Source organism: Chelonia mydas, chromosome 10 (genome assembly GCF_015237465.2).
Source record: "Chelonia mydas isolate rCheMyd1 chromosome 10, rCheMyd1.pri.v2, whole genome shotgun sequence".
Taxonomy (NCBI): Eukaryota; Metazoa; Chordata; order Testudines; family Cheloniidae; genus Chelonia; species Chelonia mydas.
Window position 1 is genome coordinate 2,066,013 of NC_051250.2, and position 25,595 is coordinate 2,091,607.

Below are 25,595 nucleotides of genomic sequence, written 5' to 3' on the forward strand. Positions count from 1 at the left end.
GGAAACTGACCACAAGAGCTGGGCTTCTTACCTAAGCAAGTTTCCAGTGACCACTGGGGTTGTGGTAAGTGAGGCTAATGCTGCTTGCCAGCAGCCACTACACTGTCCTTGCAGCCCGATGGCTTGGGCTGACTCGGGGAGAGGAGGCACCATCTGTCCAGAGAGGATGAGCAGGGCAGAGAAACCCCTTGAAAGAACGTCAATTTGGAAAGCGAGCCCAGGGGAATGCTTCTGTCTCCTGTGGGAGGGCCGGGCTAATAACAGGCCAAGGAATCCTCCCATCAGCTTTGCAGACTAGAGCAGAAGGCATCCCCTTGTGCCGATGGGGAAAGTGATGCAGGCTGGTGGAAGGACTTGCCCCTGGCCACACACTTGGTTTGTGGCAGACGTCTTGGAAATGCCTGGCTCCCAGGCCCATGGTTGTTCCACTACCCCACATGCTGCTCAGGTCGCAGAGCGCTGGTGCTGCAAGGGAGGGTGTGTGAATGCTGATACTGTGAGCCCAGTGACCCCAGTTAGGGGTGTTTGTCTGTGCAGGCTCAGAGGATGGGGGGTTTGCAGGTGAAGCAGGGAGCCACGGATTGGAGATCACACAGGGTTTTGTGAACTGGAAAAACAGTTTAGAGGTAGTGTGATGTAAAGATGGGTACCCCAGAGCACTAGTTCCAATCCAGCCACAAATTCTGGGGACTGGACAGCTCCAGGATTGGGAATAGGGTGTGTAATCTTTCATGTTGAGTTCAAAAGGTCGAGCCCTGCCCAGAGCCAGACACTGGATGCCCCAGGTGGCTGAGTTACGAGTTCTTTAACCTCAAAGTCACTGGACTAGACATGGTCAAGGTCAGAAGTGACCCACATATCTCTGTCTTCCTACCTCTGGCTCCCCCTTTGAAAGGGCATGTATGATAAGTGGTACCCTGGATCAAAAGCATCAGCAGTGCCAATTAAATCAGTTTGTAATTGGCCACCCAAGTCAATTCATGGGAAAGGCCTGAAGTGGCGGGTCCCCATTGATTACTAATTAGACTTGTCTCCTGGGTTTGTGCCTTTGGCAGGGATGCACACAGAGCCATTTTTTAAAAGGTTGATATTTGCCAGTTGTTGTTAAAGACCTTATTCCTTCACTCTCCCACTTCCCTGGTCCTTCTCGCATGAACAGAGAGCAACAATGCCCGAAGTCCGAAGGTGCAAACAATTCGTTGTTATGGGGGAGAACTTCCAGCAAGCTTAAATCCAAGTTCCTTTTTCCTTATTTTTGAATCCCAACTTACTTCCTGTTTGCCCCTAATTTATATAGTAATATTCTTAGCTATACCTTAACGAATCATTCTACTGAAATTTACCTAACCAATCCTAACATATTGTAACATGATTAGCTAACCAATTATATCCCACCACCTTAATTAGTTTACACCCAGCAAAATTAATTATACAGCAGACGGAAACAATCACAGAACCAGACAGAGACCATGCAAATAAACAATAGCAAAGTGGGAACTATAATGACAAAACAATACAGAAGTGAGGATTTCACAACTACCTCTATAAAGACATAAGGGTTTCCCAGCTGTGTCGATAGATAAGTGAGTTCTTACCAGACAGAAAACTATCAACCTAAATTTCCTTTTACATCTTCTAGGCTCTTCCCTTTCTCTGGAGGTGATAGATCGGATCACCTTCCTAACAGCCCCAGATTGACTAGTTTGGGATGTGAGGAGGTGACCGGTCGCTTCCCAGCTTATGGCTGCCTCTGCTGCTTAGCCAAAGGCCTTGGCCTAAGAACAGGGCCCCAGACTGTCACGGTGAGAGAAGGCCCTTACACAGATTCTTTCTTGTATACCTCTATTACTAGCTAAATGATAAACATAGACCTACATTCTTAAAGTATAGGCCTTTACAGGCAGGCCTGAATATCTATATCCTAACAGTTGTAAGTAGATTAAACCCTCCAGTCAGGTCTCTGGCATGGGCGGAGGGCAGCCCCCGAGGAGGCGCTGGCTAGTCAGTGTGTTACTGCTAAGCCAGCAGCCACCTAGGAATGAAGGGGACGTTGGCAAACAAAGGGCAGGATCCCACTGAATAGATACAACAGACTACGCCCTTCCCATCCCTAGGGGTGGGCCTTGGGAGCAGGGTAAGCCTGTGACTTCAAAGGGGCTCCGATTACAAACCCCCTCCTGGGGAGGGGGGAGGAGAAGGGGGTCTGGGGTGCCCCTGCCAACCACATCCAATATCTGGGTGGCACTTCTTAGGCACAGCTCCAGGGTAACTCCCGGTTTCTCTACAACTGCTGCTTACAAGAGGTCATCTTCCCTCCAGGGACGTTACCTCAACCCTGGCTGAGGCCCTGGAGAGCTAGGGAGAGAAATGGGCTAGGGAGAGAAATGGATCTAGTCTGACCTGCCACAGAGCTGGGCAGGTCCCTTGTGCACGACCAGGAAGGGAACAGCCTTACTGCTAGAGAGCACTTTCCCCTTCCCCCTCGTGCCCACGCCACCTGTCAGACACCTCCCCGTTGGGCTCCCCGTTACCTGGCTCAGACCTGCCAGGCTGTTATGGTTCCTCTGGGTGTGCCTGGATACTGCCCCCTGCCCCACAACGGGGGCATCCCTGGAGCCTGTCTCTGAGTCCATTCTGGAGTCTGTTCGGTGCAGGGGTAGCCAGTTTCTCTCTAGTTACGTCTTCCACCTGTGCGTCTTGGCCCCTGCCCCTCCAAGGCTGTCTCTACCTTCTGTGCTGCCCCCAAGGGATCTAGGTTCATTGTCTAGGTTGGAGGGACTGCCCCACCAGCTCACCCCCTTCTCAAGATGAAGGGCCATTTGCAGCTGTGATTTGCTGTTATTGTGAAATCCAGTACGAATCCTGGGCTGTCACAGTGACTTGCGCTTCCCTAGGGGAGGGGCCTGGTGCCACCCCCCTCGCTGTTCACCCTGCATGGCAGTGCCAGGGTTACTTTCTGCTAAGAGGATGCTGACCCCAGGGGAGGCTGGGTTGTGGCAGAGTCTGAAATCTGCATTTCACACCTCTTCTTCTCCTGCCTTTCTAGTGACAGTGCCCAGGAAATGGCGGTGCCCTGGGAGCAGGCTGCCCGCCGTCTGGCCTGCTTCGCTTGAGTGCCCTGTGGATGGAATGACCAGGGAGGTGCTGGTTCTGTTTGCTGTGTGATCTCTGCTCAGTCTTTTCAAGTGGGAGAAAAGAAAACAATTAGTTGACGTCACCCGTGTTGGAGGTGAGATATCGGTTTGCCCTGATTGCACTGTGACTGGCAGGTGCCTTTTCACCCTGAGCTGAGTGACCGATACAGGCCACGTCCCCTCTTGTGGGGCCTTGGGGCAGGAAGCAGCTGCCGGTTCCCTAGTCAGATCCCTGAATCGTGCCTGAATCGTGCGCCCTGCACTCACAGAACAGGCCTGGCCTTTGACCCTGTCAGCAGCAGTAGTGTGCACAGTGGGAACACAGGGTCGTTTTTACTGCACCGGCCCCCTTCCCTTGGCTGTGTGTTTGGGAAGTGCATGGAGTTCCTTCGGTGGAAGATGAGAGGCAGCCGAGCGTTGTCAGTCTCCCTGCTCCCCGAGCACGGCACTGCAGGAGAGTAGAGGTGTGAGGACTCCTCGTGCCGGTTGGACAGTGGACCCTGTATCCCTGCATCTTGAGCAGGAGCCTCTTGTCCCATTGGACTGGCAGCTCTTTGGGGCAGTCCTGTGTCTCGCCCTGTGCCCCTGCAGCACCCGGCTCAGTGGGGCCCAGTCTCTGCTGGGGTTCCCGGTGCTGCTGTAACACCAATAATAATGAACACTGGTTGCACTACAGTGTAGGTGTATTACTCTGCAGGCATGAGCAGACCCATCAGCCTTCTACGTGGTGTAGCCCCTGGAGGGGGGAAGGCCCATTTGGGTTAACGTGGGTCATGCAGGTTTCTGAGATGGGTCTCAGAAATGCAAAAGTCATTCATGAATGCCATGCAGCACCGGCTAAGAGCCAGGTGTTGTCGTCATTAGCTGCTGAGGGATTTTCTGGTGTCACCGTGTGACAATGTGATAGTCCAAGGGGGAGAACCTGACAGGCTAGTCCCGGACTCCTGGCCCTGAACGCCAAAGCCCTTCTGGAGCATTTCCCTGCCCCTGCTCCAGGCTCTTCTCTTGGGCCCAGGCAGCTGCTGTGGTTCAGGGGGAGGTGCTCGGCCCACTGACAGCAGCTGAGATGTAATGGAAAGCTTTCTGCACCAGGGAGCCCATGTACATAGCGATAAGGCAGCCAGCCGGCTCCACTGCAGGGCACAGCAGGCGCTGAAGTGTCTCTGGGGCAGACTGACCCGTGCATCTGGCAAAAGCATTGTTCTCAACAGAAATGTCTCACGTTCAGTCAGTTATTTCTGCTCTTCCAGGAAGAGCGATCTGGGCTCCCTGCCTCCAGAGTTGACTGCAACCTCACCTGCCTCCTCCCTCTGTGGCCAAGGAAACGGAGGGTTGTGTTAGACGAGTGTCAGGTAGGAACTGGCCGCTTGGCATCCTTGTGGGTTGTGACTCAGTTTCCAGAGGTGGCAGAGTAGAAATGCTGCCGGGCCCAGGGGGACAGCAGAGGGGAGGGACGGGGCCCTGCTGCAGGCCAGAACCTGGGTGTCTCAGGACAGGCTCCAGCAGTGACCCGAGCCCTGCTGAGCTCGTCAGTTGCAGTGTGTCACTGGGGACATTCACAGCCCACTCAGTTGTCATCCAGGTGAGGGCTGCTTCGCTTTAATGTTCCTCCTGTGTGTGGGCGTCACGAGTTTGTCGTTCTGGGGGGCTCAGACCTGGCCCGCTCCCAGCTGTGTTCAGCCCTTTGTACAGGGACTCTCTCACACTGAGATATTTTGTCCCACCTCACCCCCCTCCCTGGTACTAGCCCTCGTCACCAGAGCTCACTGGCCCTTGATGTGACGTCTGTAATGCTGCATCTGTGACGGGTCGGACCAGGACAGGAAGGGGTACATGGTCTGTGCTGGAGATGGGCTGAGGCTGGCCCCGTTCCCCAGCACCTGCCGGCCGTGTTAAGCCTGGAGGGAGTAAGGAAGGAGAAACAGACGTGGGTCTGGGGCAGGGCAGGGAACTGTGGGAGCAGCCCAGCCTGGGTGGGCCGGGCTCAGGCTGGCCTGTCGTCATGTTGTTCATGTGTTTAACAAAGGCCAGCCCAGGAGGGGCGAGTTTTGGGCCTGTGCTGGACGTGAGGCCTGTCTGGGGGTGGGGTGGGAAAGGCACCTGCTCCCACCATCAGAGACCACTCCGCGTTTCCAAGGTGACGGGCTCACAGGAGGCTCATGACTTTAGCGCAGGTCAGTGGAAGGGAGCCAGAAATGGGGGGAAGGAGCTGGGGGGGGGGGTGAGCGAAAGGGAGAGGTGGTGGAAAGAGGGCTCTTGTTTCGAGGTAAATGGCCACAAAACCTCTAGGAAACGGGCACAACGCCAGCATTCTCCTGTCCAGTCCCCACTCCCCGCCCCCGTGGCACAGTCCCTCGTAACGGGGTGTATGGTGCAACAGGCCCAGCCAGTCACAAAGCCACGGAGCCCCGAGCTTCTCCGCAGCATCCTTCGTCCTGTGCCTCAGGCCGGCGTGACCAGCTGGTCGTACGAACTTTGCCATCACGGAGCCCTGGGGCCATCCTGCACGGAGCTCGTTGGAGACATGCCTGGGGCCCTGGCTTCCCTTCCTGCTCTGCCGTGACTCCTCCAGCCTCTGGCTTCCTGGGGGATGGAGGGCAAGGCCTGGCCTCCGGCCCCGGGGGCCGAGCTCTCTGCAGTCAGGTGCCCTGGGTGCCTCTCCGTGGTGAGCATGTGGCACTGGCTGTCACAGGGACAGGAGGGGACTAGGCTGGCGGGGCCACGGCCAGTTCTGGTTCGGCTGTTCCCTTGCTCTTGTGGAATGTGTTTCCCTGTGACCGTGGCAGCATTTCCCCGCTGGGCACTGGGTGCTCATAGCGTGCAGGAGGGGCCATTTGGCAGCCTGCTCCAGATACATCAGCCTTAACCAGGAGGGCAGCAAGGGGCTTCCTAATGGCCGGACCTGGTGGCTCATGTTCTTATTTATTTGTTCTGTGGTAGCTCCTGGAGGCCCCCCGGCAGGCGTGAGTGCCCGGTTGTGCTGGCACTGCACAAACACGCAGCAGAGACCCCCGCCCTGGCGGGCTGACCGTCCGGCAGGCGACGGCTCTGCCGGTGAAACTGGGCTGGGATGCTGCACTTCAGGGGAGATGGCAGCGGGGCTGGGCCAGGTCAGTGAGGGACTCGCAGCAACCTCGGAGCGTCTCTCCTCCTGGTGTCTAGGGCCTGCCATCTCTCAGGCTAGCAGTGAGGCAGATGGGTTGCCATGAGCTAGGTTTGAGTAGGGCAGGGATTCAAACCCGCAGCTCCTAGTGCAAGCAGAGATGCTGATCAGCCCTGGCAGCCAGGAGCCAAGCGCAGGGGACTGCTGCAGCCCCATGGGCCACATGGGGCGTGGTGGAGCGACGGGGCAGTGCAAGCCTAGGTCTGTCCCAGGCAAATGTAACCGGGTACATTCTCAGCTCCAAAGGGCCCTGTGCGACTGGCAGGAGCAGGAGTCCTCCCAAAGGGCACAGGCAGGTTAAAACCAGGCACTTTGATTTCTGCCTCCCTCCCTTTGTTGCTGAGAACCCCTGAGAATGGGCAAGTTCTGATTTGGGCTTTGCCGTTTACTCTGTTTTACTCTCCGCGTTTCCCCCAGGTTGGGCCATGCTGGTTCTCACCGCTTTCCCCCTCAGGTGGTTGTGCTTTAGCAAAGGGTTCCCAGGGCTGCAGGGCGCATTAACCCCGACAGGGAAATCCGGCCCCAACCTCGTCTCGCTAAAATGTAAATCAGGCACTTCTGGTCGCATCAGGGATAGTGAAAGTAAGGTATAAAACCAGGCCCTGGACTCTGGGAGCCCTGTCACCTGAAATACAGAGCGTGGCAGCACCAAGGAGAAAGTACCAAAGGCCAAGTCTTGGGGTCTGGGCTCAGGCAGATTTCCCTGACTTCACTGGGGTGTTGACTGTGAGGACGGCAGGTCTTGGCCCCTGGGAAGCTGTGCTGTGCCCATCTGCTGCTGCTCCCATCAGGGTGTGAGCCCTGGGGAGCTGGGATCACACCTCCCTGTGAAAAGCTGTGTGGCTTTTGCGTGCAGGGCTGCCGCAGCTCAGATTACAGGACACTGTGTTCTTGGGGAAGGAAGAACAGACCCTGTTTTGTGCCTAGAATAATGTTGCAGGGGCCTGGGAGAAGCTCTGTGGAGGCAACTTGACAAGGACAGGTTTCAGAGTAACAGCCGTGTTAGTCTGTATTCGCAAAAAGAAAAGGAGTACTTGTGGCACCTTAGAGACTAACCAATTTACTTGAGCATAAGCTTTCGTGAGCTACAGCTCACTTCATCGGATGCAAAGCTTATGCTCAAATAAATTGGTTAGTTTCTAAGGTGCCACAAGTACTCCTTTTCTTCTTGACAAGGACAACACCCTCCCGGGATATCTTGCAAAAAAGCCAAATGCTCCTGGCCACATGAGCCCTTTGCTTGGTCTCTACGTTAATTTGCCTGGCAGGCTGTTTCCTGGTACTCCTGCCAGCCCCAGGGGGCTAGGAGGCTGGAGATTGACGTGTACCAGAATACTGGAGGGGTTTTTACATTTAACTGCAAGGCTATCGGCAGCATTTGCTCTCAGGCTGAGTGCTGAATTCCGCCTGCCGCTGAGCTGCACTCGAGAGGGGGCCACTTACAGCTCGCTGATTCTGCACTAGCCCAGTTCTGGGGTGAGTCACAGCAGCCATGGGGGTGCTCTAACTTACTGTACTAGTGCACGGCCCCTAAGGGAGCCCCCTTCCCTGGCATGCCTGCTCACTAGGGGGGCTGCTGGTGCAGGAGCGAGATCAACTGGCTTTATGCCAGGAGTGTTCTGTGCTAGAAAATTACAGCCTTTGCATTGCCAGAGTGTGACCCCCGGACCAGGCCCGGTGAAAGGGGTTGTTTATGATGTGAGGGTATGGCTCCCAAAGCATCCAGGGGGCTGGAGGCAGAGGGCGCTGGACCCAGGTTCCTGACATTAACGCTGATCCCTGCCTTTGTTTCAGCCAGGGTCCTGTGTCCTGTGTAGCATGTTTGAGCCCAGGCCCTGGGGACACTGACCCTCCCCACCGCCATAGCTGACAGGGAGGCGGGGGACAGTTTAGCTGGGCAGGTGGGGCCCTTATGATTAAAACCAATTTCTCTATGTATGAAGCACAGAGGGCTGCTCAGGTTAGGTAGCCATTGTTTGGTTTGATCTGTACTGAGTCAGGGCTCCCCTGGCATGCAGAAGCAGAGGGGACTGGGAGCCCAGGAGCCTGGGGAGCGGAAAGAGAAAGCTCCTGCCACAGTAATTCCTAGTCGGGGGTTAGGGGAGCCTTTGCCTTGGGCTGCAGAGCAATGTGCCCGAGCAATGCCAGAGCAATGTGCCCGAGTGTCTGTCTGAGGAGCATCCGTCACCTGGCATGGCCCAGTTTGAAATCCCTGCCATCCCCACGGCAGACATAGGAGAAACAGAAGAGAAAAAGCCAGGGGGAAAGAGATTCCACCTCATAAGGAGGGGTCAGACCAAAGGTCCATCTAGCCCAGTGTCCTGTCTTCTGACAGTGGCCAATGCCAGGTGCTTCACAGGGAATGAACAGAACAGGTAATCATCAAGAGATCCATCTCCTGTCACCCGAAGTATACAGTTGCATCCCTGGCCATCCTGGCTAATAGCCACCGATAGATGTTTTCTCCGTGAACTTACCTAAAATTTATCACCTCTTTCACTTTGCTGTTTAGCCGTGGTGGCATTTTATTGGTCCTCTTGCTGTTTTCTTTAATTTGTGGGATACATTTAGTTTGCGCCTCTATTATGATGTTTTTAAATAGTTTCCGTGCAGCTTGCAAGCATTTTACTCATGACTGTTCCTTTTAATTTCCATTTAAATTAGACACCTCATTTTTGTGTAGTTCCCTTTTTTGAAGTTAAATGCTACTGTGGTGGGTTTCTTTGATATTCCCCCCCTACAAGGATAGTTAAGTTTAATTACATTATGGTCACTATTACCATTGAGCTATATTCACCTCTTGGACCAGATCCTGTGCACCACTTAGGACTAAATCAAGAATTGCTTCTTCCCTTGTGGGTTCCAGGACTGGCAGCTCCAAGAAACAGCCATTAATGGTGTCTAGAATCCCGGCCTGAGATGACATGTCCCAGTGTAGCGGGGTGGTTACCCCGCTCCTGAAATAAGAGGAGTGAGAATAGCTGAGAGGCTGAGTGAGTAGCTGACCACAGGTGTGGCCAGCTCAATCAGGGTCCAGCTGGCTCTGGTAAAGGGGCTGGAGGCCAGGAGCTACAGACTCGCTCTCTAGCTGTGGACAGAGGAGGACCTGACTGCCTGGGAGCTCAGGGTACTGGGAGCAGAGCAGGCTGGGGAAAGGTAAGAGGCGCTGGGGAGCTCCAGCCTGGTAAGTTCCCAGGCTGCAGGCCTTGCTAAAGGCCAAAGCAGGTACTGGGGTTGCAGAGGTGCAGCCCAGGGTTAGGCAGAGGCAGCTGGTCCAGCCTCCCCTTGGCAATGATGAGTGGCCATTACACTGCAGTCTGCCCCAGGGAAAGGGGGCTAGATGATGACTGGCAGTAGCCACTGAGGTGAGGTGGGTTTACAGGGTTGTGGGTTCCCCTGGGATGGGAGACCCAGAGTGTGGGGGTACTGTGGGGCAGAACCCCAAGGTAAAGGGTACCCGGGTCTGGGAGGGACACGAGGGCCTAAGGCGGGTGAGACATGGGACAGAAGGAGGTGATCCGGAGCTGGACAAGAGCTAATTCCCAGGACAACCAGCAGGAGGCACTGCGGTGGTGAGTCTTTGATCTGCTACACTCAGTCAATATGGGGATAGTTGAATTCCCCCGTTATTACTGGCAAAGAACAAAACGACTCTGGCCCAGTGTGGAGCTCCCAGCCCTTCTCAGGACACAGCAATCGACTTGGAGCCTTGGGGGACGTCTCTTAGGAGCTCTCTTCCTCCTTGAACTTGAATCCATATAGAAACATGCAGCTTCCGCTGCTCTGAGCTTTGATCCTATTGCTTCTCCTTCCCCCTGTGCTCGCATTGGGCTCCCTCCCTCCCCGGTATCACGGAAACGTCAGCTGTGACCCCAGAGCTCAAGCTGCTGAGATTCGCCCTGGGATCCCTCTCTTGGTTGGTCATGAGCTGGAAAAGTGGCTGGGTATTAGGGTGGGTAGAAGCCAAGGCAAGGGAATTGTGGCTTAGCTGTCAATTTCCTGGGTTTTCAGTGACTGTACCGGTAGGAAATGCATGTGAGGAGCCTTGCGTGCAAGTTCACCAAGATGTTTGTGTGGAATAGAGACAGATCCCTGCACTGAAGGGCCAACAGTTCAACTCGGCCCAGTGCGATATGATGGACGAGGCTCAGAAAGCTGCAGCACACTTGTAGCTAATGAGATGGGCGAAGGAGCCCTTGGCTCACCCTGGGCCTGGAGATAACCACTGGCTGGAATTCCTGCCCGCCTGCCAGCTGGTCTGGTCTCATTTAGCTGCCAGGCTACTCAGGGCGGAAGGGTGTGTTATCAGGGCGCAAAGCGCTATTGTCTTTGCGGCACCCTATCTGTGGTCTAGAATAAAGCGACACCAATATTAATAAATAATCTGCACCAGCCGCAGCAGCAGCGCTTGGGCACCGACTGGCTGCTGCAGGACAAAAAACAAAGGGAAGGTTGCGTAAAACCAAAGGAAAGAAGGATCCCAGTACAGGGCTTAAAGGCATTATTATCGGAGCCCTGCTGATTCATCTGGGCCAGGAGTCCCGCCCACAGACAGTGCCCTGGATGTCTAATTCCTCTCCCTGCAGTGCTGGGGGGTGCAGATCCAAGACTAAGCATGGAAGTGCTTGGGGTGGAGCCCTGTGACATTTCCACAGAGAACAGTGGTCTAAAGGGATCACTTGTCTGTCCCTTCTGCTCTCGCCCCTCTCCCCAGGACTCAAAATGCTCCTGTTTTCAGGTGGAGAACCCAGTTCTCTGCATGCAGAAACCTCCAGACGAGACCAGAATTGCTTGGTTTGCCAACTCACGGTAGAGTGGGAACTTCTTTATACCACTGCTATCCCTCCCCTGGGTTTTGGCCCCTTCTTTTCACTTATGCCCCTCCCATCTTCCTCGTTTCTGAACCTAACCTTGGCTCAGAGGGCTTGACTGTATTTCTTCTGAGTCCTGGTCTTCTCTTTCCCTCGCTCCCCCCGCCCTCTAGGGATTCCTGTTTTACAAGGCCAGATCCTCAATGTAATTACCCGCCTTTTCTTATCTTAATCACCCTGCCTCTGTTTGTAAACAAACACTGACTCCCTGCCCCAGGGGCACAAGCTGGGAGAAGCAACTCTCTGCAGAACTCACATTCCACACTAATACTGGTTTCAGAGCAACAGCCGTGTTCGTCTGTATTCGCAAAAAGAAAAGGAGTACTTGTGGCACCTTAGAGACTAACCAATTTATCTGAGCATAAGCTTTCGTGAGCTACAGCCCACTTCATCGGATGAGCTGTAGCTCACGAAAGCTTATGCTCAAATAAATTGGTTAGTCTCTAAGGTGCCACAAGTACTCCTTTTCTTTTCACACTAATACTGTGCAGTTAAGAGCTCCGCCTGTGAGCCCACCTTGGCGCCCTTGATCACTGTTACCAACACTGCTCCTTGCAGATCCCAGCTACTGACCAGGCCTCGCCTAGTGAGACATGATCACTGCACAAGGTGCTGTGGCTGGCTTCCTTTTTATGAAGTTATTTGGTTATTTTTGCTGGTGTCTCATTCTCTGATGCAGCAGATGGCAAAATCAGTGTAATAGAGACAAGTCTCTCTTCTCCCTCATGGCACGTGTCTGGGATGCCCATTTGCCTTAAGGGAAGTTGTGCTAGGACAAATAGGGCCATGGGCTTTCATATCTAGTACAGTCCATTGCTTCCAGACTATCCACTGGAGAGGAGAGCCATGCAGTGGTCAGAGTGGAGGGGAAATTTGGAGATTATGGTGGAAGAGTCATTGACACCGTCAGCCCAGGGCACAGCTGCACTGAAACTGTCAAACAGCACTGCTAGTTGTATTAGAAAAGAGACTGAATACAGAGCGAGTGAGAGACCCCATCTGGGATACTGGGGGAAGAACTGGTCAAGGGCAGGGCTCTTTGGAGAGAACCCTCAGCACTGACTCGGTGCATTGTGCTTGGGGCCACTACGCTGTTGGAAGTTCTGTTTTCCCGCTCCCTCCGAGGTGCCTACCCCATTCATGATGGTTGAAGATGCATGGCGCTTTGTGCAAGGGGGGAGGGGCAGTTAACTCCTATCCTGGCTAAATTCAAAACTGGGCAGTTCCATTCTGCTGTCTCAACTGTCCCCTGCAGTTATGAAGGTGACGCTCTTCACACCTGACCTATGGTGCTGGGGATGGATGCTGGGCTCTGCTCCAACAGTAGTGGTGGGAGAAGTGATTCCTCCTCCCCCAGCTATGTGTGTCCAGCTGAGACTCTAGTCATTGTTATCAACAGCCTCCTGCGTGCCCCTCTGGTGAGCAATCCGTGCCTCTCCCATGGATGCCCATGCAGGAAGGAACGCCTCTGGCCCGCAGTGAGCTGTTTTGCTCAGTGGCAGGCAGGCACGCACCTCCCCTCCCCTTCCCCAGCAAATGCAAACCAGCTTGCCTCTGTTTCAGGGCAGAGCACACGCTAGCTAGAGACTTGCACAATGACATTGTTAGCCCACATCAGCTGGTACCTGCCCAAAGGCCTGCTTCTTGCAGCACCTGGGCATTGCCACTGGACACCTAAGCTCCATGTTCCAGTGAAATGGGTTCCTGCTCCCTTTATACCATGACAGGGAAAAAGGCCCATGTGCCAGGTGTGCCTGGCTCTGCCCTGCGAGCTGGCTGGGCCTAGGGCCCCCATGAATTTGCTAGGAGCTCTGCTCACTGCTAACAGCTTGCATGAACTGCAAACAGGGGTGAGGTCAGGGTTTTATGTTAATTTACAAATATCCCTGCCCTGGTTTCCCCTCCCCATTAACCAAACCAGCTTCATGTAACCCCTGGAGTGTGAGGATGACTCAAAATACAGCCCCAGCTGATACAGGACACCTTTATAAGCAGTGAGCTGGCCCCTCCCAGGAGACTCTACTGCTAAATTTAAATAAATACTGGCTAATTGGTACCTCAAGCTAGACGCATTAAGATCTTTTCTAGAAAGGACTTGAGAGTTCATGGCTCTTCCGAAGCTGAAGTGCTAGACACAGGTTAGGAGCCAACACTAGGCCCTGCAAGTCACTAATATTGCAGCCAATGGCTCAACTAGTTCCAAGAAATCTCCAGCCCTGGGGGCTCTGATCTTTGTAGAGCAGGTCTGACCTCCACCAATGCTCCTGGGGCCCATTCCTCTTGTAGCAGGGCCCCATGATAGCCAGCAGTTAAACAATGCCCACAAGGCTTGGAGTGATAGTGAAATCTCCTTTGTGGCTGACCCCAGCTATCGTGGAAGCACAATCTGGGAGAAGGCAGCTTCCTAAAGCTCTGATTTTTGTTAAGTTTCTGAGCCCTGTTTATACTTCAAACAAAGCATTTGAGCAGGGCGTACTGCTGCCAACAGCCCTGGCCCGTCGAGGGCAGGGCATTCATGGCCCACAAAGCAGTATGGTGGCAGAATGCAGGGTTGGTTTATTGTTTAAGCAAGTGAGAATGTTTTTGAAAGGTTCCTGAACAGAGGAATCCAGTAGCGGAGTCTCCATTGCCCCCAAAGCCAACTAGCTCCACTGTGGCTGTTTGCTCCAGAGCTGTGCAGCAAAGCCTCCTCTTGGAAGTTGTGGTTCATTCTACTGTGTCAGGCTAATTGTAGACACCAGGAAACAACAACTCCCAGGAGGCAATGGTGGCAGGCACCAACCGAGGAACACTTCATCATTCGAGTTAGTGCAGCCAACCGGCAGGTAGAGGTTCAGAGACGAGCCCGGACAGAGCGATGCTCCAGAGGACGGAGGTTAAAAGGGCCAGATCTAGGGGATTTTAACAGGGCTGCGTTTGTGAGGTCTTCGCTGGTGACTTGGTCTTTAGGCCCTGGCAGAGGCCACCTTAACAAAGACAACAAAACAGATGGTCATTGAGGCAGCAGCGTGGCAGCTCAGTATGATAAAAGGGGATTCCACGCGGACATGTGCCTGGGCAGCCCTGCACCTGCAGGCCCCGGCTGGACAGCTGGGCTAACACCCCACAGCACCAGGTAGCTCTATCCCGGTGCATGGAGAGCCATGGCACGTCCCCTCACTCATCCAAATGGCTTTTGACTACACCCCCTTAATTCTACCATCCAAAAGTAGCTCCCATCTTCCAGAGGGGTTTTCCCCTTTATTTAGTCTTCCTCCCCTAACTTCACGATGCCCAGGTGTGATCACCAATCAAGAAATCCTTGTGAAATGCCCTGTGTGGTGTTGACTCTGAAGACATGGACATCATGGTAACATGCATAGAGCTGGACCCTTCTGCTGGCCCTCTCTTGCCAAGCATAGAGCTGCCTTGGTCAGTCAGCAAAGAGATGGTTGGTAGCATCGGTGCCACTCTGCAATGTGACTTAACATGTTATTGCAGCTACTCCATGTCTAACTTCCATGTGATCATGCAAGAAGCTCAGCAGTTTGTGTGTCTGGGCATGTGATCTTCCAGGCGTCAATCTATGTGCACATGCCTGACAGCTGCAGAGTACATAACTCTTGCTTTTCTATGGAGAGGCCATGAGGGGAATAGACAGGAGGGTCAAATCCTTTCAGCAGTTAAGCTCACTTAGCAACAGGACACAATGTCCTCCCATGCCAAGAACATCTGACTTGCTCTGCTTAGGTGAAAAGGCAGCAGGCCCTGGCCCATTGTCACCTTTTCATCACACTAAACTCAGGCAAGGTCACCCAAAGAGAAATGTACAGTAAAGCTCTTTAAGCCTCCAGCAACATCTGGCTCCAGGCCCAGTTTCACAGGGTTTCTTAAACTTTACTTAAATACAGTTGCACCCACTGAATGGATCTGGTTAGCCAATGCAGGACCAAAGTGTTAAGAGACCTCTGGAAGTGGGTTTAAACCAAAAACTGAATTTCACCTGCCATTTTGTTGCTCAGTAATCCAATTTTGAGAGATCCCTTTGTAACTCTTCACAGCTTTGGATTTAATTATTTTGAGTAACTTTGTATCATCTGCAAATTTTGCCACTTCACTGCATACCCCTTCTGCCAGATCATTTATGAATGTTGAATAGCACTGGTCCCAGTACAGATCCTTGGGGGACCCTGCTATTTACCACTTTCCACTTTGAAAACTGTCCATTTATTTTGTTTCCTATTTTGTAACCTGTTACTGATCCATGAGAGGACTTCCCCTCTTATGCCATGACTGCTCACTTTGACAAGGTCCTGTACCAAAAGCTGTTAAGCAAAGGCTTTCTGAAAGTTCAAGTACACTATATCCACTGGATCACTCTTAGTCACATGCTTGTTGACAACCTCAAAGAATTCTAATAGATTGGTGAGGCACGATGTCCCTTTACAAAAGCCTTGTTGACTTTTCCCCAACACATCATGTCCATCCGTGTATTTGGTAATTCTGTTCTTCACTGGAGTTCCAACCAATTTGCCTGGTACTCAAGTTAGGTTTACCAGCCTGTAATTGCCAGGATTATCTCTGAAGCCTTTTTAAAAAAATCAGTCACATTAGCTCTCCTCCAGTCACCCAGTACAGAGGCTGATTGAAGCAATGGGTTACATGCCACAGTCAGTAGTTTTGCAATTTCACATGAGTTCCTTCAGAACTCGTAGGTGAAAGCCATCTGATACTGGTGACTTATTACTGTTTAATTTATCAATTTGTTCCAAAAACTCAGTTACTGACACCTCAATCAGGGAAAATGTCTCAGATTTGTCACCTAAAAAGGAATGGCTCACGTGTGGGAATCTCCATCACATCCTCTGCAGTGAAGACTGATGGAAAGAATTCATTTAGCTTCTCTGCACTGGCCTTGTCTTCCCTGAGTGCTCATTTAGCACTTCAGTCTTCCAGTGGCCCCACTGCTTGTTTGAGAGGCCTCCTGCTTCTGATATAGTTAAAAAAAAAATTGCTGTTAGTGTCTTTTGCTAGTTGCTTTTCAAATTCTTTTTTGACTTGCCTAATTATATTTGATTTGCCAGAGTTTATGGTCCTTTCTATTTTCCTCATTCGGGTTGGAATTCCAGTTTTTAAAGGATGCCTTTACCTCTGCCTCTTTTAATTGCTACTTGGCAAAATTGGAAGGTTCTTACCTTCATCAACTGTTTATACCCACCTTCTGTTCTCTGCCTGGCTGGAGTTAGTAGTCTTTTTTTGGCTGGGGCCTGTTATCACATTAAAGCTGAGTGAATAGTTTTGTGCAAGATCAGTAAGTGTTTATCAGAGTGTTTCAGGACAGTTTCCTGTCAGTGGCCCTAGAATTTTATTTTTCTGTTTCTAGGTATACAGGTGAAACAGACAGCAACAGCACAAGTTATTCTGTTTCTGGTGATGCAAGAGGCTCTTTAATGCACTCAAACTAAATGCCTGGTAATAAATCGTTCAGGTGCCTCTCTCTGAGCAACAGAATGTGGAATGAGTCCATCAACACAGCAGGAACTCAGTGCCCTTGGCAGAAAGCTTACTCTGCTTTCAGAGCAATTGGACTTGGAAAGTTACAACTTTCAAGTCACTTGACCCATATAAGAGGCTTTTAATTTATGTACAGTAAAAAATACAAACAAACCAGACAGTGGTGTTACATTTGATTAACCATAGTTACAACACACTTAGTATTTATATAGCTGCTAGTTAATGTGTGTCAGAGCCCTACGTGAGACAACACAGCTAAAGGCCCGTCGCTACTATTCTCACCACTGCATGCCTACAACACTATTGCCATGCACCCTGGCTCCCCGGTCCATGTAAGATACCCTACAGAGGCCCCCACGTTCAGCAGGGAAGGGGTAATGTTAAGTTTGAATACAATCTAACAAGAGGAGACTCTGTTTATCCTTGGCAGGGCCCACCCAACAGGAGTCAGGTGTGTGGAGTTTGTACCTTATGTGAGTTAGGCACACAGGCTACCTCCATAAGAATTATGTTTAGCGTCTGAACAAATTCCAAAATGCCACTCCACTTTTTCTAGGGATTTTTGATTTTTTCATGTTAGTTTTACATTGCAAGTAAGAGCTGCCAACAGGCTGTGCCCCATGCAGCACTGCAACCCTGGACAAATGCCACATGCTCCCACTTCTGGTTCCAGATAATTCAATGCAGCAGAGGGCATCCTCTTTCCATAATCCCATCTGACTCTGAGCTGCATGATGCTCAGAAGGAAAATGGGCATCAGCCATGAAAACTAACCCTGCAAGGCATCTGGGATTAGTGGAGGTAAATGTCCCTACTGCTGGAAGTAACCAGATGATGAGACGTGTCCCTTCACACAGGGCAGAGAAAGCCAAGACTCTGCCCATAGGCCTGTGGGGTAGGAGTCGGGGAAGCTAAGCTTGCTTCAAACCTTTCAGTAGCCAAGGGAGGCAGAGGATGTTCTATTCTTAGTGTGGGAGAGAATCTCGGTCCATGGGCTAGAGGAGAGATGAAGGAAAATCCTGGCTCTTACTTGGACAGAGTAAGTATTTACAGTAGTCGCCCTTAATGAAGATGTTGGCCACACAGCCGCTCTGTTCAAGAACTAAGGTTATTTCTAACAGTCAGACACAATGGCTTTGAGGCTGAATAGAACAGATGTGTGCAATTCACTTTGGCTAGGAAGTATTTACAGTAGGATCCTGCCTCATTGCTCAGTTGCAGCAGGATGCATTAATCTAGTGGGAATTGTAACTGCACTCCAACCCCAAAACGTCGAATGGCACACCTCCCAGACAACATGGAATGAAATACATTTGAGCAAATATACAAAGTTTAAACATGACATAGCAACGTTTCACAAGGTTCTGCTTGCTGGAGCTGTAGTGTTAATAGCACAGAGCGGGGACATGCCATTCCAAACAGCAGAGCTCACTAAACATCCCTCCCATCCCCCAGAGTTCCCTGTAGTGCCTTTACTTCTCTGAAACACAGTAAATAGGCTACTAGACCTGAGTAAGTGGCAAGAACTTCTGGTAATAGCTCTTTGTAACATCAATCATCAGCTCTTGGGTGCATTCTGGGAGTTCTCCAGAGAAGAGCCCTGAAAAACCAAGAAGAGCATGAATGCAAGTGTTCTCTTGGGAAGCAATGAGCCTGAAGAGTTTTATTCAGCTTCTCCACTAGTATTTATGCTCTATATACTGCAGAGCAAACAGCAACCCATGGGCTTGTGTAGGGACACTGCTCTCATATAGATCAATACAAAAGTGCGGGTTCCCCTATGATCCCCTAAGAGATGCAGTAAGGCAGTCTGTCTCCAGCTAGATCTCTTAATAGCTTACATCCATCCTAGATAAACAAGGGTCATGAAAGCTCTTTCCTAAAGGAAGGCTAGTAACAAAGGTTACATTGACCTTTCCCCACTGCTGTTTCCAAATGACTGGAACATTTACACCTCCAGTATGGCCAGCAGTGCTGTTGGGGTGGGCTCTGTACCAGCACAGAGGGGTAGTCTAACAGGAGCATCTGCCCATATATGTAGCACATGCACAGTGGTCTAACAGAATTCTCTCCAGCTGTGTTTATGGAGGCACCTGCAAATCCAGAGCATATGGGAGAGAAGAGAAGGAGACTCTTTCTTGATGCCAAAGAAGAACTGCTTGTGGAATGCTGGATGCTTGATCGGTCATGTTGCTGATTCTGAGCTCTGATGGGAAGTGATTCTGTAACTAAGAATGGTCCGAGCTGGCAATCAGACTAACAAGCTAGCCACATTAACCTAGCTACTGAATGCGCAGATGCTATGCTTACTCCTACTAAACTCCTGTCCCAATAATATCCTGAGACAGTGAGGTCCATTGGTTAGAATTGTTACTTTTCATTTCACTGAGCACTTCCCCCCCAACTCTATTACTATAAGACAGTGCAACTAAGGAGCCTACCTGGCCTTCTCCACATCAGGGTGTTGTATTTCTTTTAAATATCAGGATACAAGTTAGCTGAATTTATACTGGAAGTAAAATTAAATGGACTTTACCTGGGCAGCCTGAAAAGACTGTAAAAGGCGGGACCACAGTTTCAGGGGGTAGAACTGTGTTGGCTAGAATTTTGCAGCAGTCTTTCAGAACACACCTACGACCCTAAAACAAAGACCGGATTCTGTTTGTTTGTATAACACCACCACCACACTTTGTCTTACTCCTACTCGTGTCTCTAATATTCAAAAGCTAGTCTGACTGCTCTTTATTAGTCAAAGTCAACACGAGGGCTGTCTGTAGGAGCAAGATGTCTGCCTGCAACCCAGGGTTCTTCTCCTCTAAGCTCTGATTGCTGATTTCACTATTAGGCCTGGTCTACACTAGAAGTTATACCAGCATAATTATGTTGGTTAGGGGTGTGATTTTTTTTTAAAAAAACAAACAAACAAAACCAATAGTTGTACTTGTATAAGCCCTAATATGGATGCAGTTATACTGGATAAAGCTACCTTATACTGGTATAGCTTATATCTGATTTGGGAAGCAAAATCAGCTGTACTGATATGTTGCCCTTATACTCCATCCACACACAACAGCAAATGCCCCTTAAATTATATTAGCACAATTAAAGCAGCAAAAATGTTCTAGTTTCGATAAGCCCTTAGTGCCATGCTGGCAGTCTAGAAATCATTAGTGCATTCAGTAAGAGTTACTAGTTTTTCTATTTGCTTTCATACACTTTGAGTCGGTATAAAAATGTTTTATGTAGCTTTGGCCAACAATAACTTCTTGTGCGTTAACATACATCGCAAACTTTAATGTTTTACAGATCAACACGTACTAGCAGAGATTGTCTTGTGTGGAAAAACTGTGTTTTCCTCATAAATGCATAGTAGGGATTTGCATATTAAAAGAAGCCACTTCAGGTAAGTAGATATTCAAGTTGGAATTGATAGTCCTACCCATGCAGTAACTGGGCAAAATATTCCCCATTGCAGTACTCAATAACCTTGACGGTATGGCATTATCTATATCGGAGCTGAGCTGAGCTCCACTTGTACCTCCATGAAAAGCACTCTCTCCTCTGGATACCCTGACATCAGCAATTGCTAATGCGTGCTGATAACCCAATTGCTCTTATTTGGCTTAAAGAGCAAGACAAAGCCCAGAAACAAATAGCAATTAATAGGGACGTCCACTTGTCTAGCCTTGTGTAAACGCAATGTTTGAAAAGAACAAGCATGTCTTTGAAACAGGCAACAGCGATTAGACTGAAATTGCTGCAATATTTAATGAAACTCAGGACATTAACCTTTTTGAAAGAGTCACCCTGTTCAAAGACACTTGGGAGCCTGTTTGAAAAGATTAGCAATTAATGCTCTATACATTCATTTATCCGAATGATGATACAGCAAACTGCACATTAATCTTGATGATAAACTGCCAACTGATACAGAAAGCCATTTCTAATGGGAGTCGTTATTTGGCCATTCATTACAGGCAGATAGGAGCTATAGAGGCCTCACAATATCATGGTATGTCAGTTCCTTCATGAGGCTTTTCTAAAGTCTTCCAGCCTGGTTTGACTTGTGAGAGGGAGAGAGATACCCCTAGGACACTGGCTCTGAGAAAGGAGCCCTTGGGGCCTCTCCTGCCTGCACCAGCTACTCCTGGAGAGAAGAAACTGAAGGTGCCATGTGCTGCAAGGAAGGGGAATAAACCAGACAGTGGAGAAGTAGCCATCATTTTCCTTGAGGAACTGAAACCTAAGTGCGTGTCCCTCCATATTAGGAACTCTGTGTCTCAGGTAATAAGGTCACAGCTCTCAGAAAGGGCCTTTTTACCTCATTTAATTACACCCACCCCCATTTTTGCCGCCTGTCAGCATCAAGCCATTTAAAGACATTATTGCATTCTTCCCTCTTCATACCACTGGCTCATTCCTGCCTTCCCATCTAGCTTTGATCATTTCCAGGCAGTACATGCTGGCACCTCCCCAACTCCAGGTTTCTATGGAGCAGAAGGCAATGTGGCTTTGCAGTGTTTGATGTCTGATAAAGACCTAGTATTATGGGCACATGTTTGGCATAAGGTGTATCGGTTAATCTGAACTACCAGCTGGCTGCCTTTTTCCCTCTGAAGCAGCTGAGTAGGCTGCAGGATCTAGCATTATCAGTGGGTATAAATGTAGACTCCAGAGGTTGTTCTCAACTAAAATAAGGCAGTGTATACTAACTGCATAATCAATTACACAAGTGACTCCACACTTGCCTTAGGCCTATTATTCAAGGCTTCCTAGACCTCAGTTACTGTGCCAGTTCCAGAACACTCCTAGCACCTGCTGTTTCCCAGTCAGCTGTGTGTGTTCTGCCCTTCCCCAAAGCCCAATCTCAAGCTCTGTTGTAGAGCAGAGCGCATACACACCTGACTGGAAGGCATGCAACAGAGGTGCACTCAGGTCCAGCACAGACTCCTCACGCTAAGCTCCAGAAGCCTGAGGGACCAGTTACGGTTTTGGTAGCTCCTTCGCTTCAGAAGCATTCTCAATACAAAAGAGCCCAGTCTCTGCCCCCAAAGAGTTTTCAAGCTCCAAGCTGAGGGAGGGGGTATTACATGAGGAGAGTCAAAGTGGGGACCATCCATAGCAATACAAATCACCCCTGGCTAGCATCTGTTCCAGTGTATGGAAACCTTTGGTCCAATCCAAAGTTAGTCCATCTCTCTTAACCCAAGGATGGGAATTTCCCTGATGCTCTGAACCAGCAAAAGGAAGTACAAGTTCTTAACTGTATTTGAGGGGTTTAAAGAAAGAAGACTGACCACACGTACTTACAATGACACAATTCTTGCCTATGTGAACGTAGGAGCCGATCTGGGCTGCATTGACAACACAGTCTTCTTCTATAAACACATGATCACCGATGTGGAGAGGGAAGAAAGCAACTCTGGAGAAGGAGAAGGGGTTATTTGCTCAGGCTCTGCAGCACCGATGAATCCACAATAGCATTAAACCCAAAATCATGTAAGTGTCCCTACCCCCACCAGCTTGCCAAAGGCAGGGCCTGGAGCCAAGACAGATCTGGTCAGAAATGGTGCATTTCATATTAATTCCTCATGATGATCAAGCAACTTTTCAAACCAAGCCAACTGATAACCATTAACTTTTTGCAATAGGCGTTAGTGCAGGGAGAGAGGGGGAAGGGCACACAAGGAGAAGCCAAACCAGCCTGCAGGGATCCAAGTAGGTCCTGCCAGCCAAGACTTCATGGACATTCTGTCTGAGGTGCTTATCTGACCCTCGTCGCCACAGTATCTGTGCACCTCACAATCTTTTAATGTATTTATCCTCTCAACATCCCCATGAGCAGGGCAGTGCAGTTCTCCCCATTGGACAGATGGGGAACCGAGGTACAGAGCGCCTGTGTGGCTTGCCAAAGGTCACACAGGAAGCCAGTGGTACATCAGGGAATTGAACCTGGGTCTCAAGTCCTAGGCTAGTGCCCTAATCGCTGGACCATCCTTCCAGCTCCACTGTTACAAACTTGAAGTATTGCTGCCTTTTAACTCCAGCAGCTCTTTAATGGGTCTGTGTTACTAGTGCACCAGACACTTCAATTCTAGGGCACTTCCTGAGAAGTTGAGTATTGGAGGACATTCGAGCAGGACATCCCTAGGGGCACAGCCAAGGACTGTGCTCATTCATTTGCTCATGAATTAAACTGTGTCCTGCAACTGTTTACAAACCAGGCACCTTGTAACAGTCACAGTAGAAGATTCTGTGGTCATATGAAAATATCACCAAGATGGTGTTTTTAAAAACAATTTAAGGTCTGAATCCCTGGGTCTGTCTAAGCTCTGCTTAGAGGAAGGAAGGTGGAAAAAAGTGGCTCTAAACCCCCTTTCTGCTCCTGGGACTGGATGGGGCCTAAAACCACAGCCCAAGAGTTGCTCTAAATTATGCTGTCTGAGCTGCTGGCCAGAGATTGTCAGCACATGACGCACTCCAGTTTTGTTCCCTGCATGTCACTTGTGCCTGAGGAACAGGGATTGAGGTTGAGAGCTGGCTATGGCTGAATAAAGCATTAACACTAACTGGTTTGTGATACTGCCCCAACGGACCATAAGCTTTTCAGGGCAGAGGTACCTCTCTGGTTGTCACAAATGGGCTCAAATAATGAAGCAACTATCTGTATTTGAAACTCCACAGGAGAAAAAAAAACATTAAATCTGTTCTCTTTTGAATACTGAATTTTAACTATTAAATTTCAAGCAAGCAGCTAGGACACTGAACACACAAAGTCTGACATTTTCTGGGCTTAATGTGCTGTTTAGGAGCTTTAGGTCAGCTGCCTGTTAAAGCATTTTGAATTAAGAGCCGGAGTGGGAAGCGGGAATGAGAAGAATAAATCAATGAAATCTAAAAGTTCAGAATGATTAAGTGATTTTAATCCTTATGCGGCCATCTACTGATAAACATCGAGAAAGCCATAATAGCCCATGACTAGGTACGAAAGTTAATTCAAAATATCTATAGGTGATACATGGTCCCAACAGACAGCTCTATGTTCAGATTAGATGTAAATAAAGGCCAGTGGGTTGAGTGTGCATTTAGACATGGGAATCTTTAGGGATTTCTTTTGCCAATGCTTCAGTCAAGGTATTAGATACGAGTGGGTCATAAGAGACCCACTGTAAAGGGGGAAAAAAAAAGAGTTGTGCCCATTTTGCTTCTTTTGATGCAGAAAGTCAGTCTGACAGGGCATTTTAAAGTTAAATTAATTTCAAGCATGCAGTTTATATTAGAAATTCCTCAACCCTGGGAGCCTATGGCTGGAATATGGTATCTAAAGCCCTGGACCCTGCAATGTGTATACATGAGCAATCACTGCATTCAGATGGGGCTTCATGTGACTGCAGGGATCCCTAGTCCACCTCTCATTGCAGGATTGGGCCACACATGACAAGTAACATACAAACACACATTTTTAGATACACATCTTTTTCTGTTACAAATAAGCAACCACTTGGTATGCTCAACTACTCTACAATCTAGCTATCATTAACTGGCTGATTTCCTATAGGCATCCAGGGCAAAGGCTGGTCTTGAAAGAAGGAAGTATAGTAGCCTGATGGATCAGTTTGGGGATGTTTTTCCATGCACGTTAAATAGCCACAGACGCCAAAGGACAAATAAACAGAACCCTACAAATAATAGGCTGGAATATTATTTGTAGGGTTCTGTTTATTTGTCCTTTGGCGTCTGTGGCTATCTCCAGTACCAGAGATCTGAGATGTATATTGTACAATGCAAGACTCTTCCTTTATAGACATTATTAAAATATGGTATTAATATAGTTAGATCTGGTGGAGGTGCATTGGAAGAGTATGTGCTAGTCCCAGGCCGCATTCAGGACTTAGAAAATGAGTAAGTATTTTTAAAAGGTGAACTGAAAAGTTTAAACAGAATTGTTTAAGAATCCAAACCACTAGCAAAATATATTTAGACTTAAAGATGGCAAATATGTACATTTTAAATAAACAGGTCAGCCTCTCCTTCATCTACATGTCCGAGTTCAGTCTAGTGATTTCCATGCTGCAATTTGACAGGATTACTGACCCACAAAGCAGAGCAGGGAACAGGAGAAAATGCTGTCTTAGGAGGATTTATGCAAAACCGTAGCAAGAGAAACAGTCCCCTGAGTTCAGCTCTTAGCAAATCCAAAGCTTCTAAGTTCACCTTTCAGTTTAACAAGCGTCACAGCATAGCACAGAAGAAATATAAACTCCTACCCCTTGCTGAATTTCTTGAAAGGCGGCCTGATGACACTGCGGCTTTTCACAACACAGTGGCGTCCAACTCTTACGTTTGCCAGATCACCACGAATAATACAATCATTCATAACTATCGTCTAGGTACCAAGAGAAACAGAGCCAAATGAGTTCAAGTTCTGCCAATGTTTTCAGTAGCTTTATTATAATATATGGGGCCACACTGAGCACTAGTGTAATTTCAGTGAAATTATATCTTACAGCAGGGCTCAGTTGGGCCCAAGGAACACCAACTTGTATCACTAGCACATATTAGTGTATGAATTGTGGCCCTATAGAGCAAACCACATGAATAAGAATAGAAAATGCAGATTCACTGCTAAAGTCCCTTTCATGAGAGCATCCCAAGACAAATTAATGAAGCCTCAAGATACCATACAAAGGGGTCAGTTCTTATTTCCACTCCACTAATAGGCAGGTTGAGGCACAGAAAGGTTAAGCAGCTTGCCCAAAGGCTACACAGTGAGTGCAGAGATTTTGGATCCCAGTACTGCAATTGATCCAACAGCTAGAAGTTGAAGCTAGATAAATTCAGACTGTAAATAAGGTGTAAATTTTTAACTGTGAGAACCACTGGAACAATTTACCCAGGGTTGTGGAGGATTCTCCATCACCCACATTTTTAAAA

At 49.4% G+C, this 25,595-nt stretch overlaps 1 protein-coding gene and 1 long non-coding RNA gene across 4 annotated transcripts in view; one reads left to right on the forward strand and one right to left on the reverse strand.

The window, feature by feature from the left end:
- LOC119567184 lies at positions 1-21,141 on the forward strand. The gene is made up of 4 exons (XR_005227065.2): positions 1-64; positions 3,047-3,229; positions 19,968-20,064; positions 20,639-21,141. It is a non-coding gene; the product is annotated as an uncharacterized LOC119567184 (long non-coding RNA).
- The window catches only part of DCTN5 (dynactin subunit 5), a 15,325-nt gene continuing 3,429 nt past the window's right edge, over positions 13,700-25,595 (reverse strand). Inside the window, exons 3-8 of one of the 3 annotated variants that reach the window (XR_005227064.2) lie at positions 24,929-25,047; positions 21,972-22,083; positions 19,198-19,300; positions 18,170-18,261; positions 15,989-16,137; positions 13,700-14,134 (exon numbers count right to left, since the gene is read on the reverse strand). Coding sequence is in view for 1 of the 3 variants with exons in the window: in XM_037910766.2 (XP_037766694.1) it covers positions 14,114-14,134; positions 18,170-18,261; positions 19,198-19,300; positions 21,972-22,083; positions 24,929-25,047 (447 nt within the window). In the remaining 2 variants the exon portion in view is untranslated. Of the gene's footprint in view, positions 14,135-15,969; positions 16,138-18,169; positions 18,262-19,197; positions 19,301-21,971; positions 22,084-24,928; positions 25,048-25,595 lie in introns of all 3 variants that reach the window. The other 2 variants (XR_006284149.1, XM_037910766.2) reach the window with 2 other exon arrangements.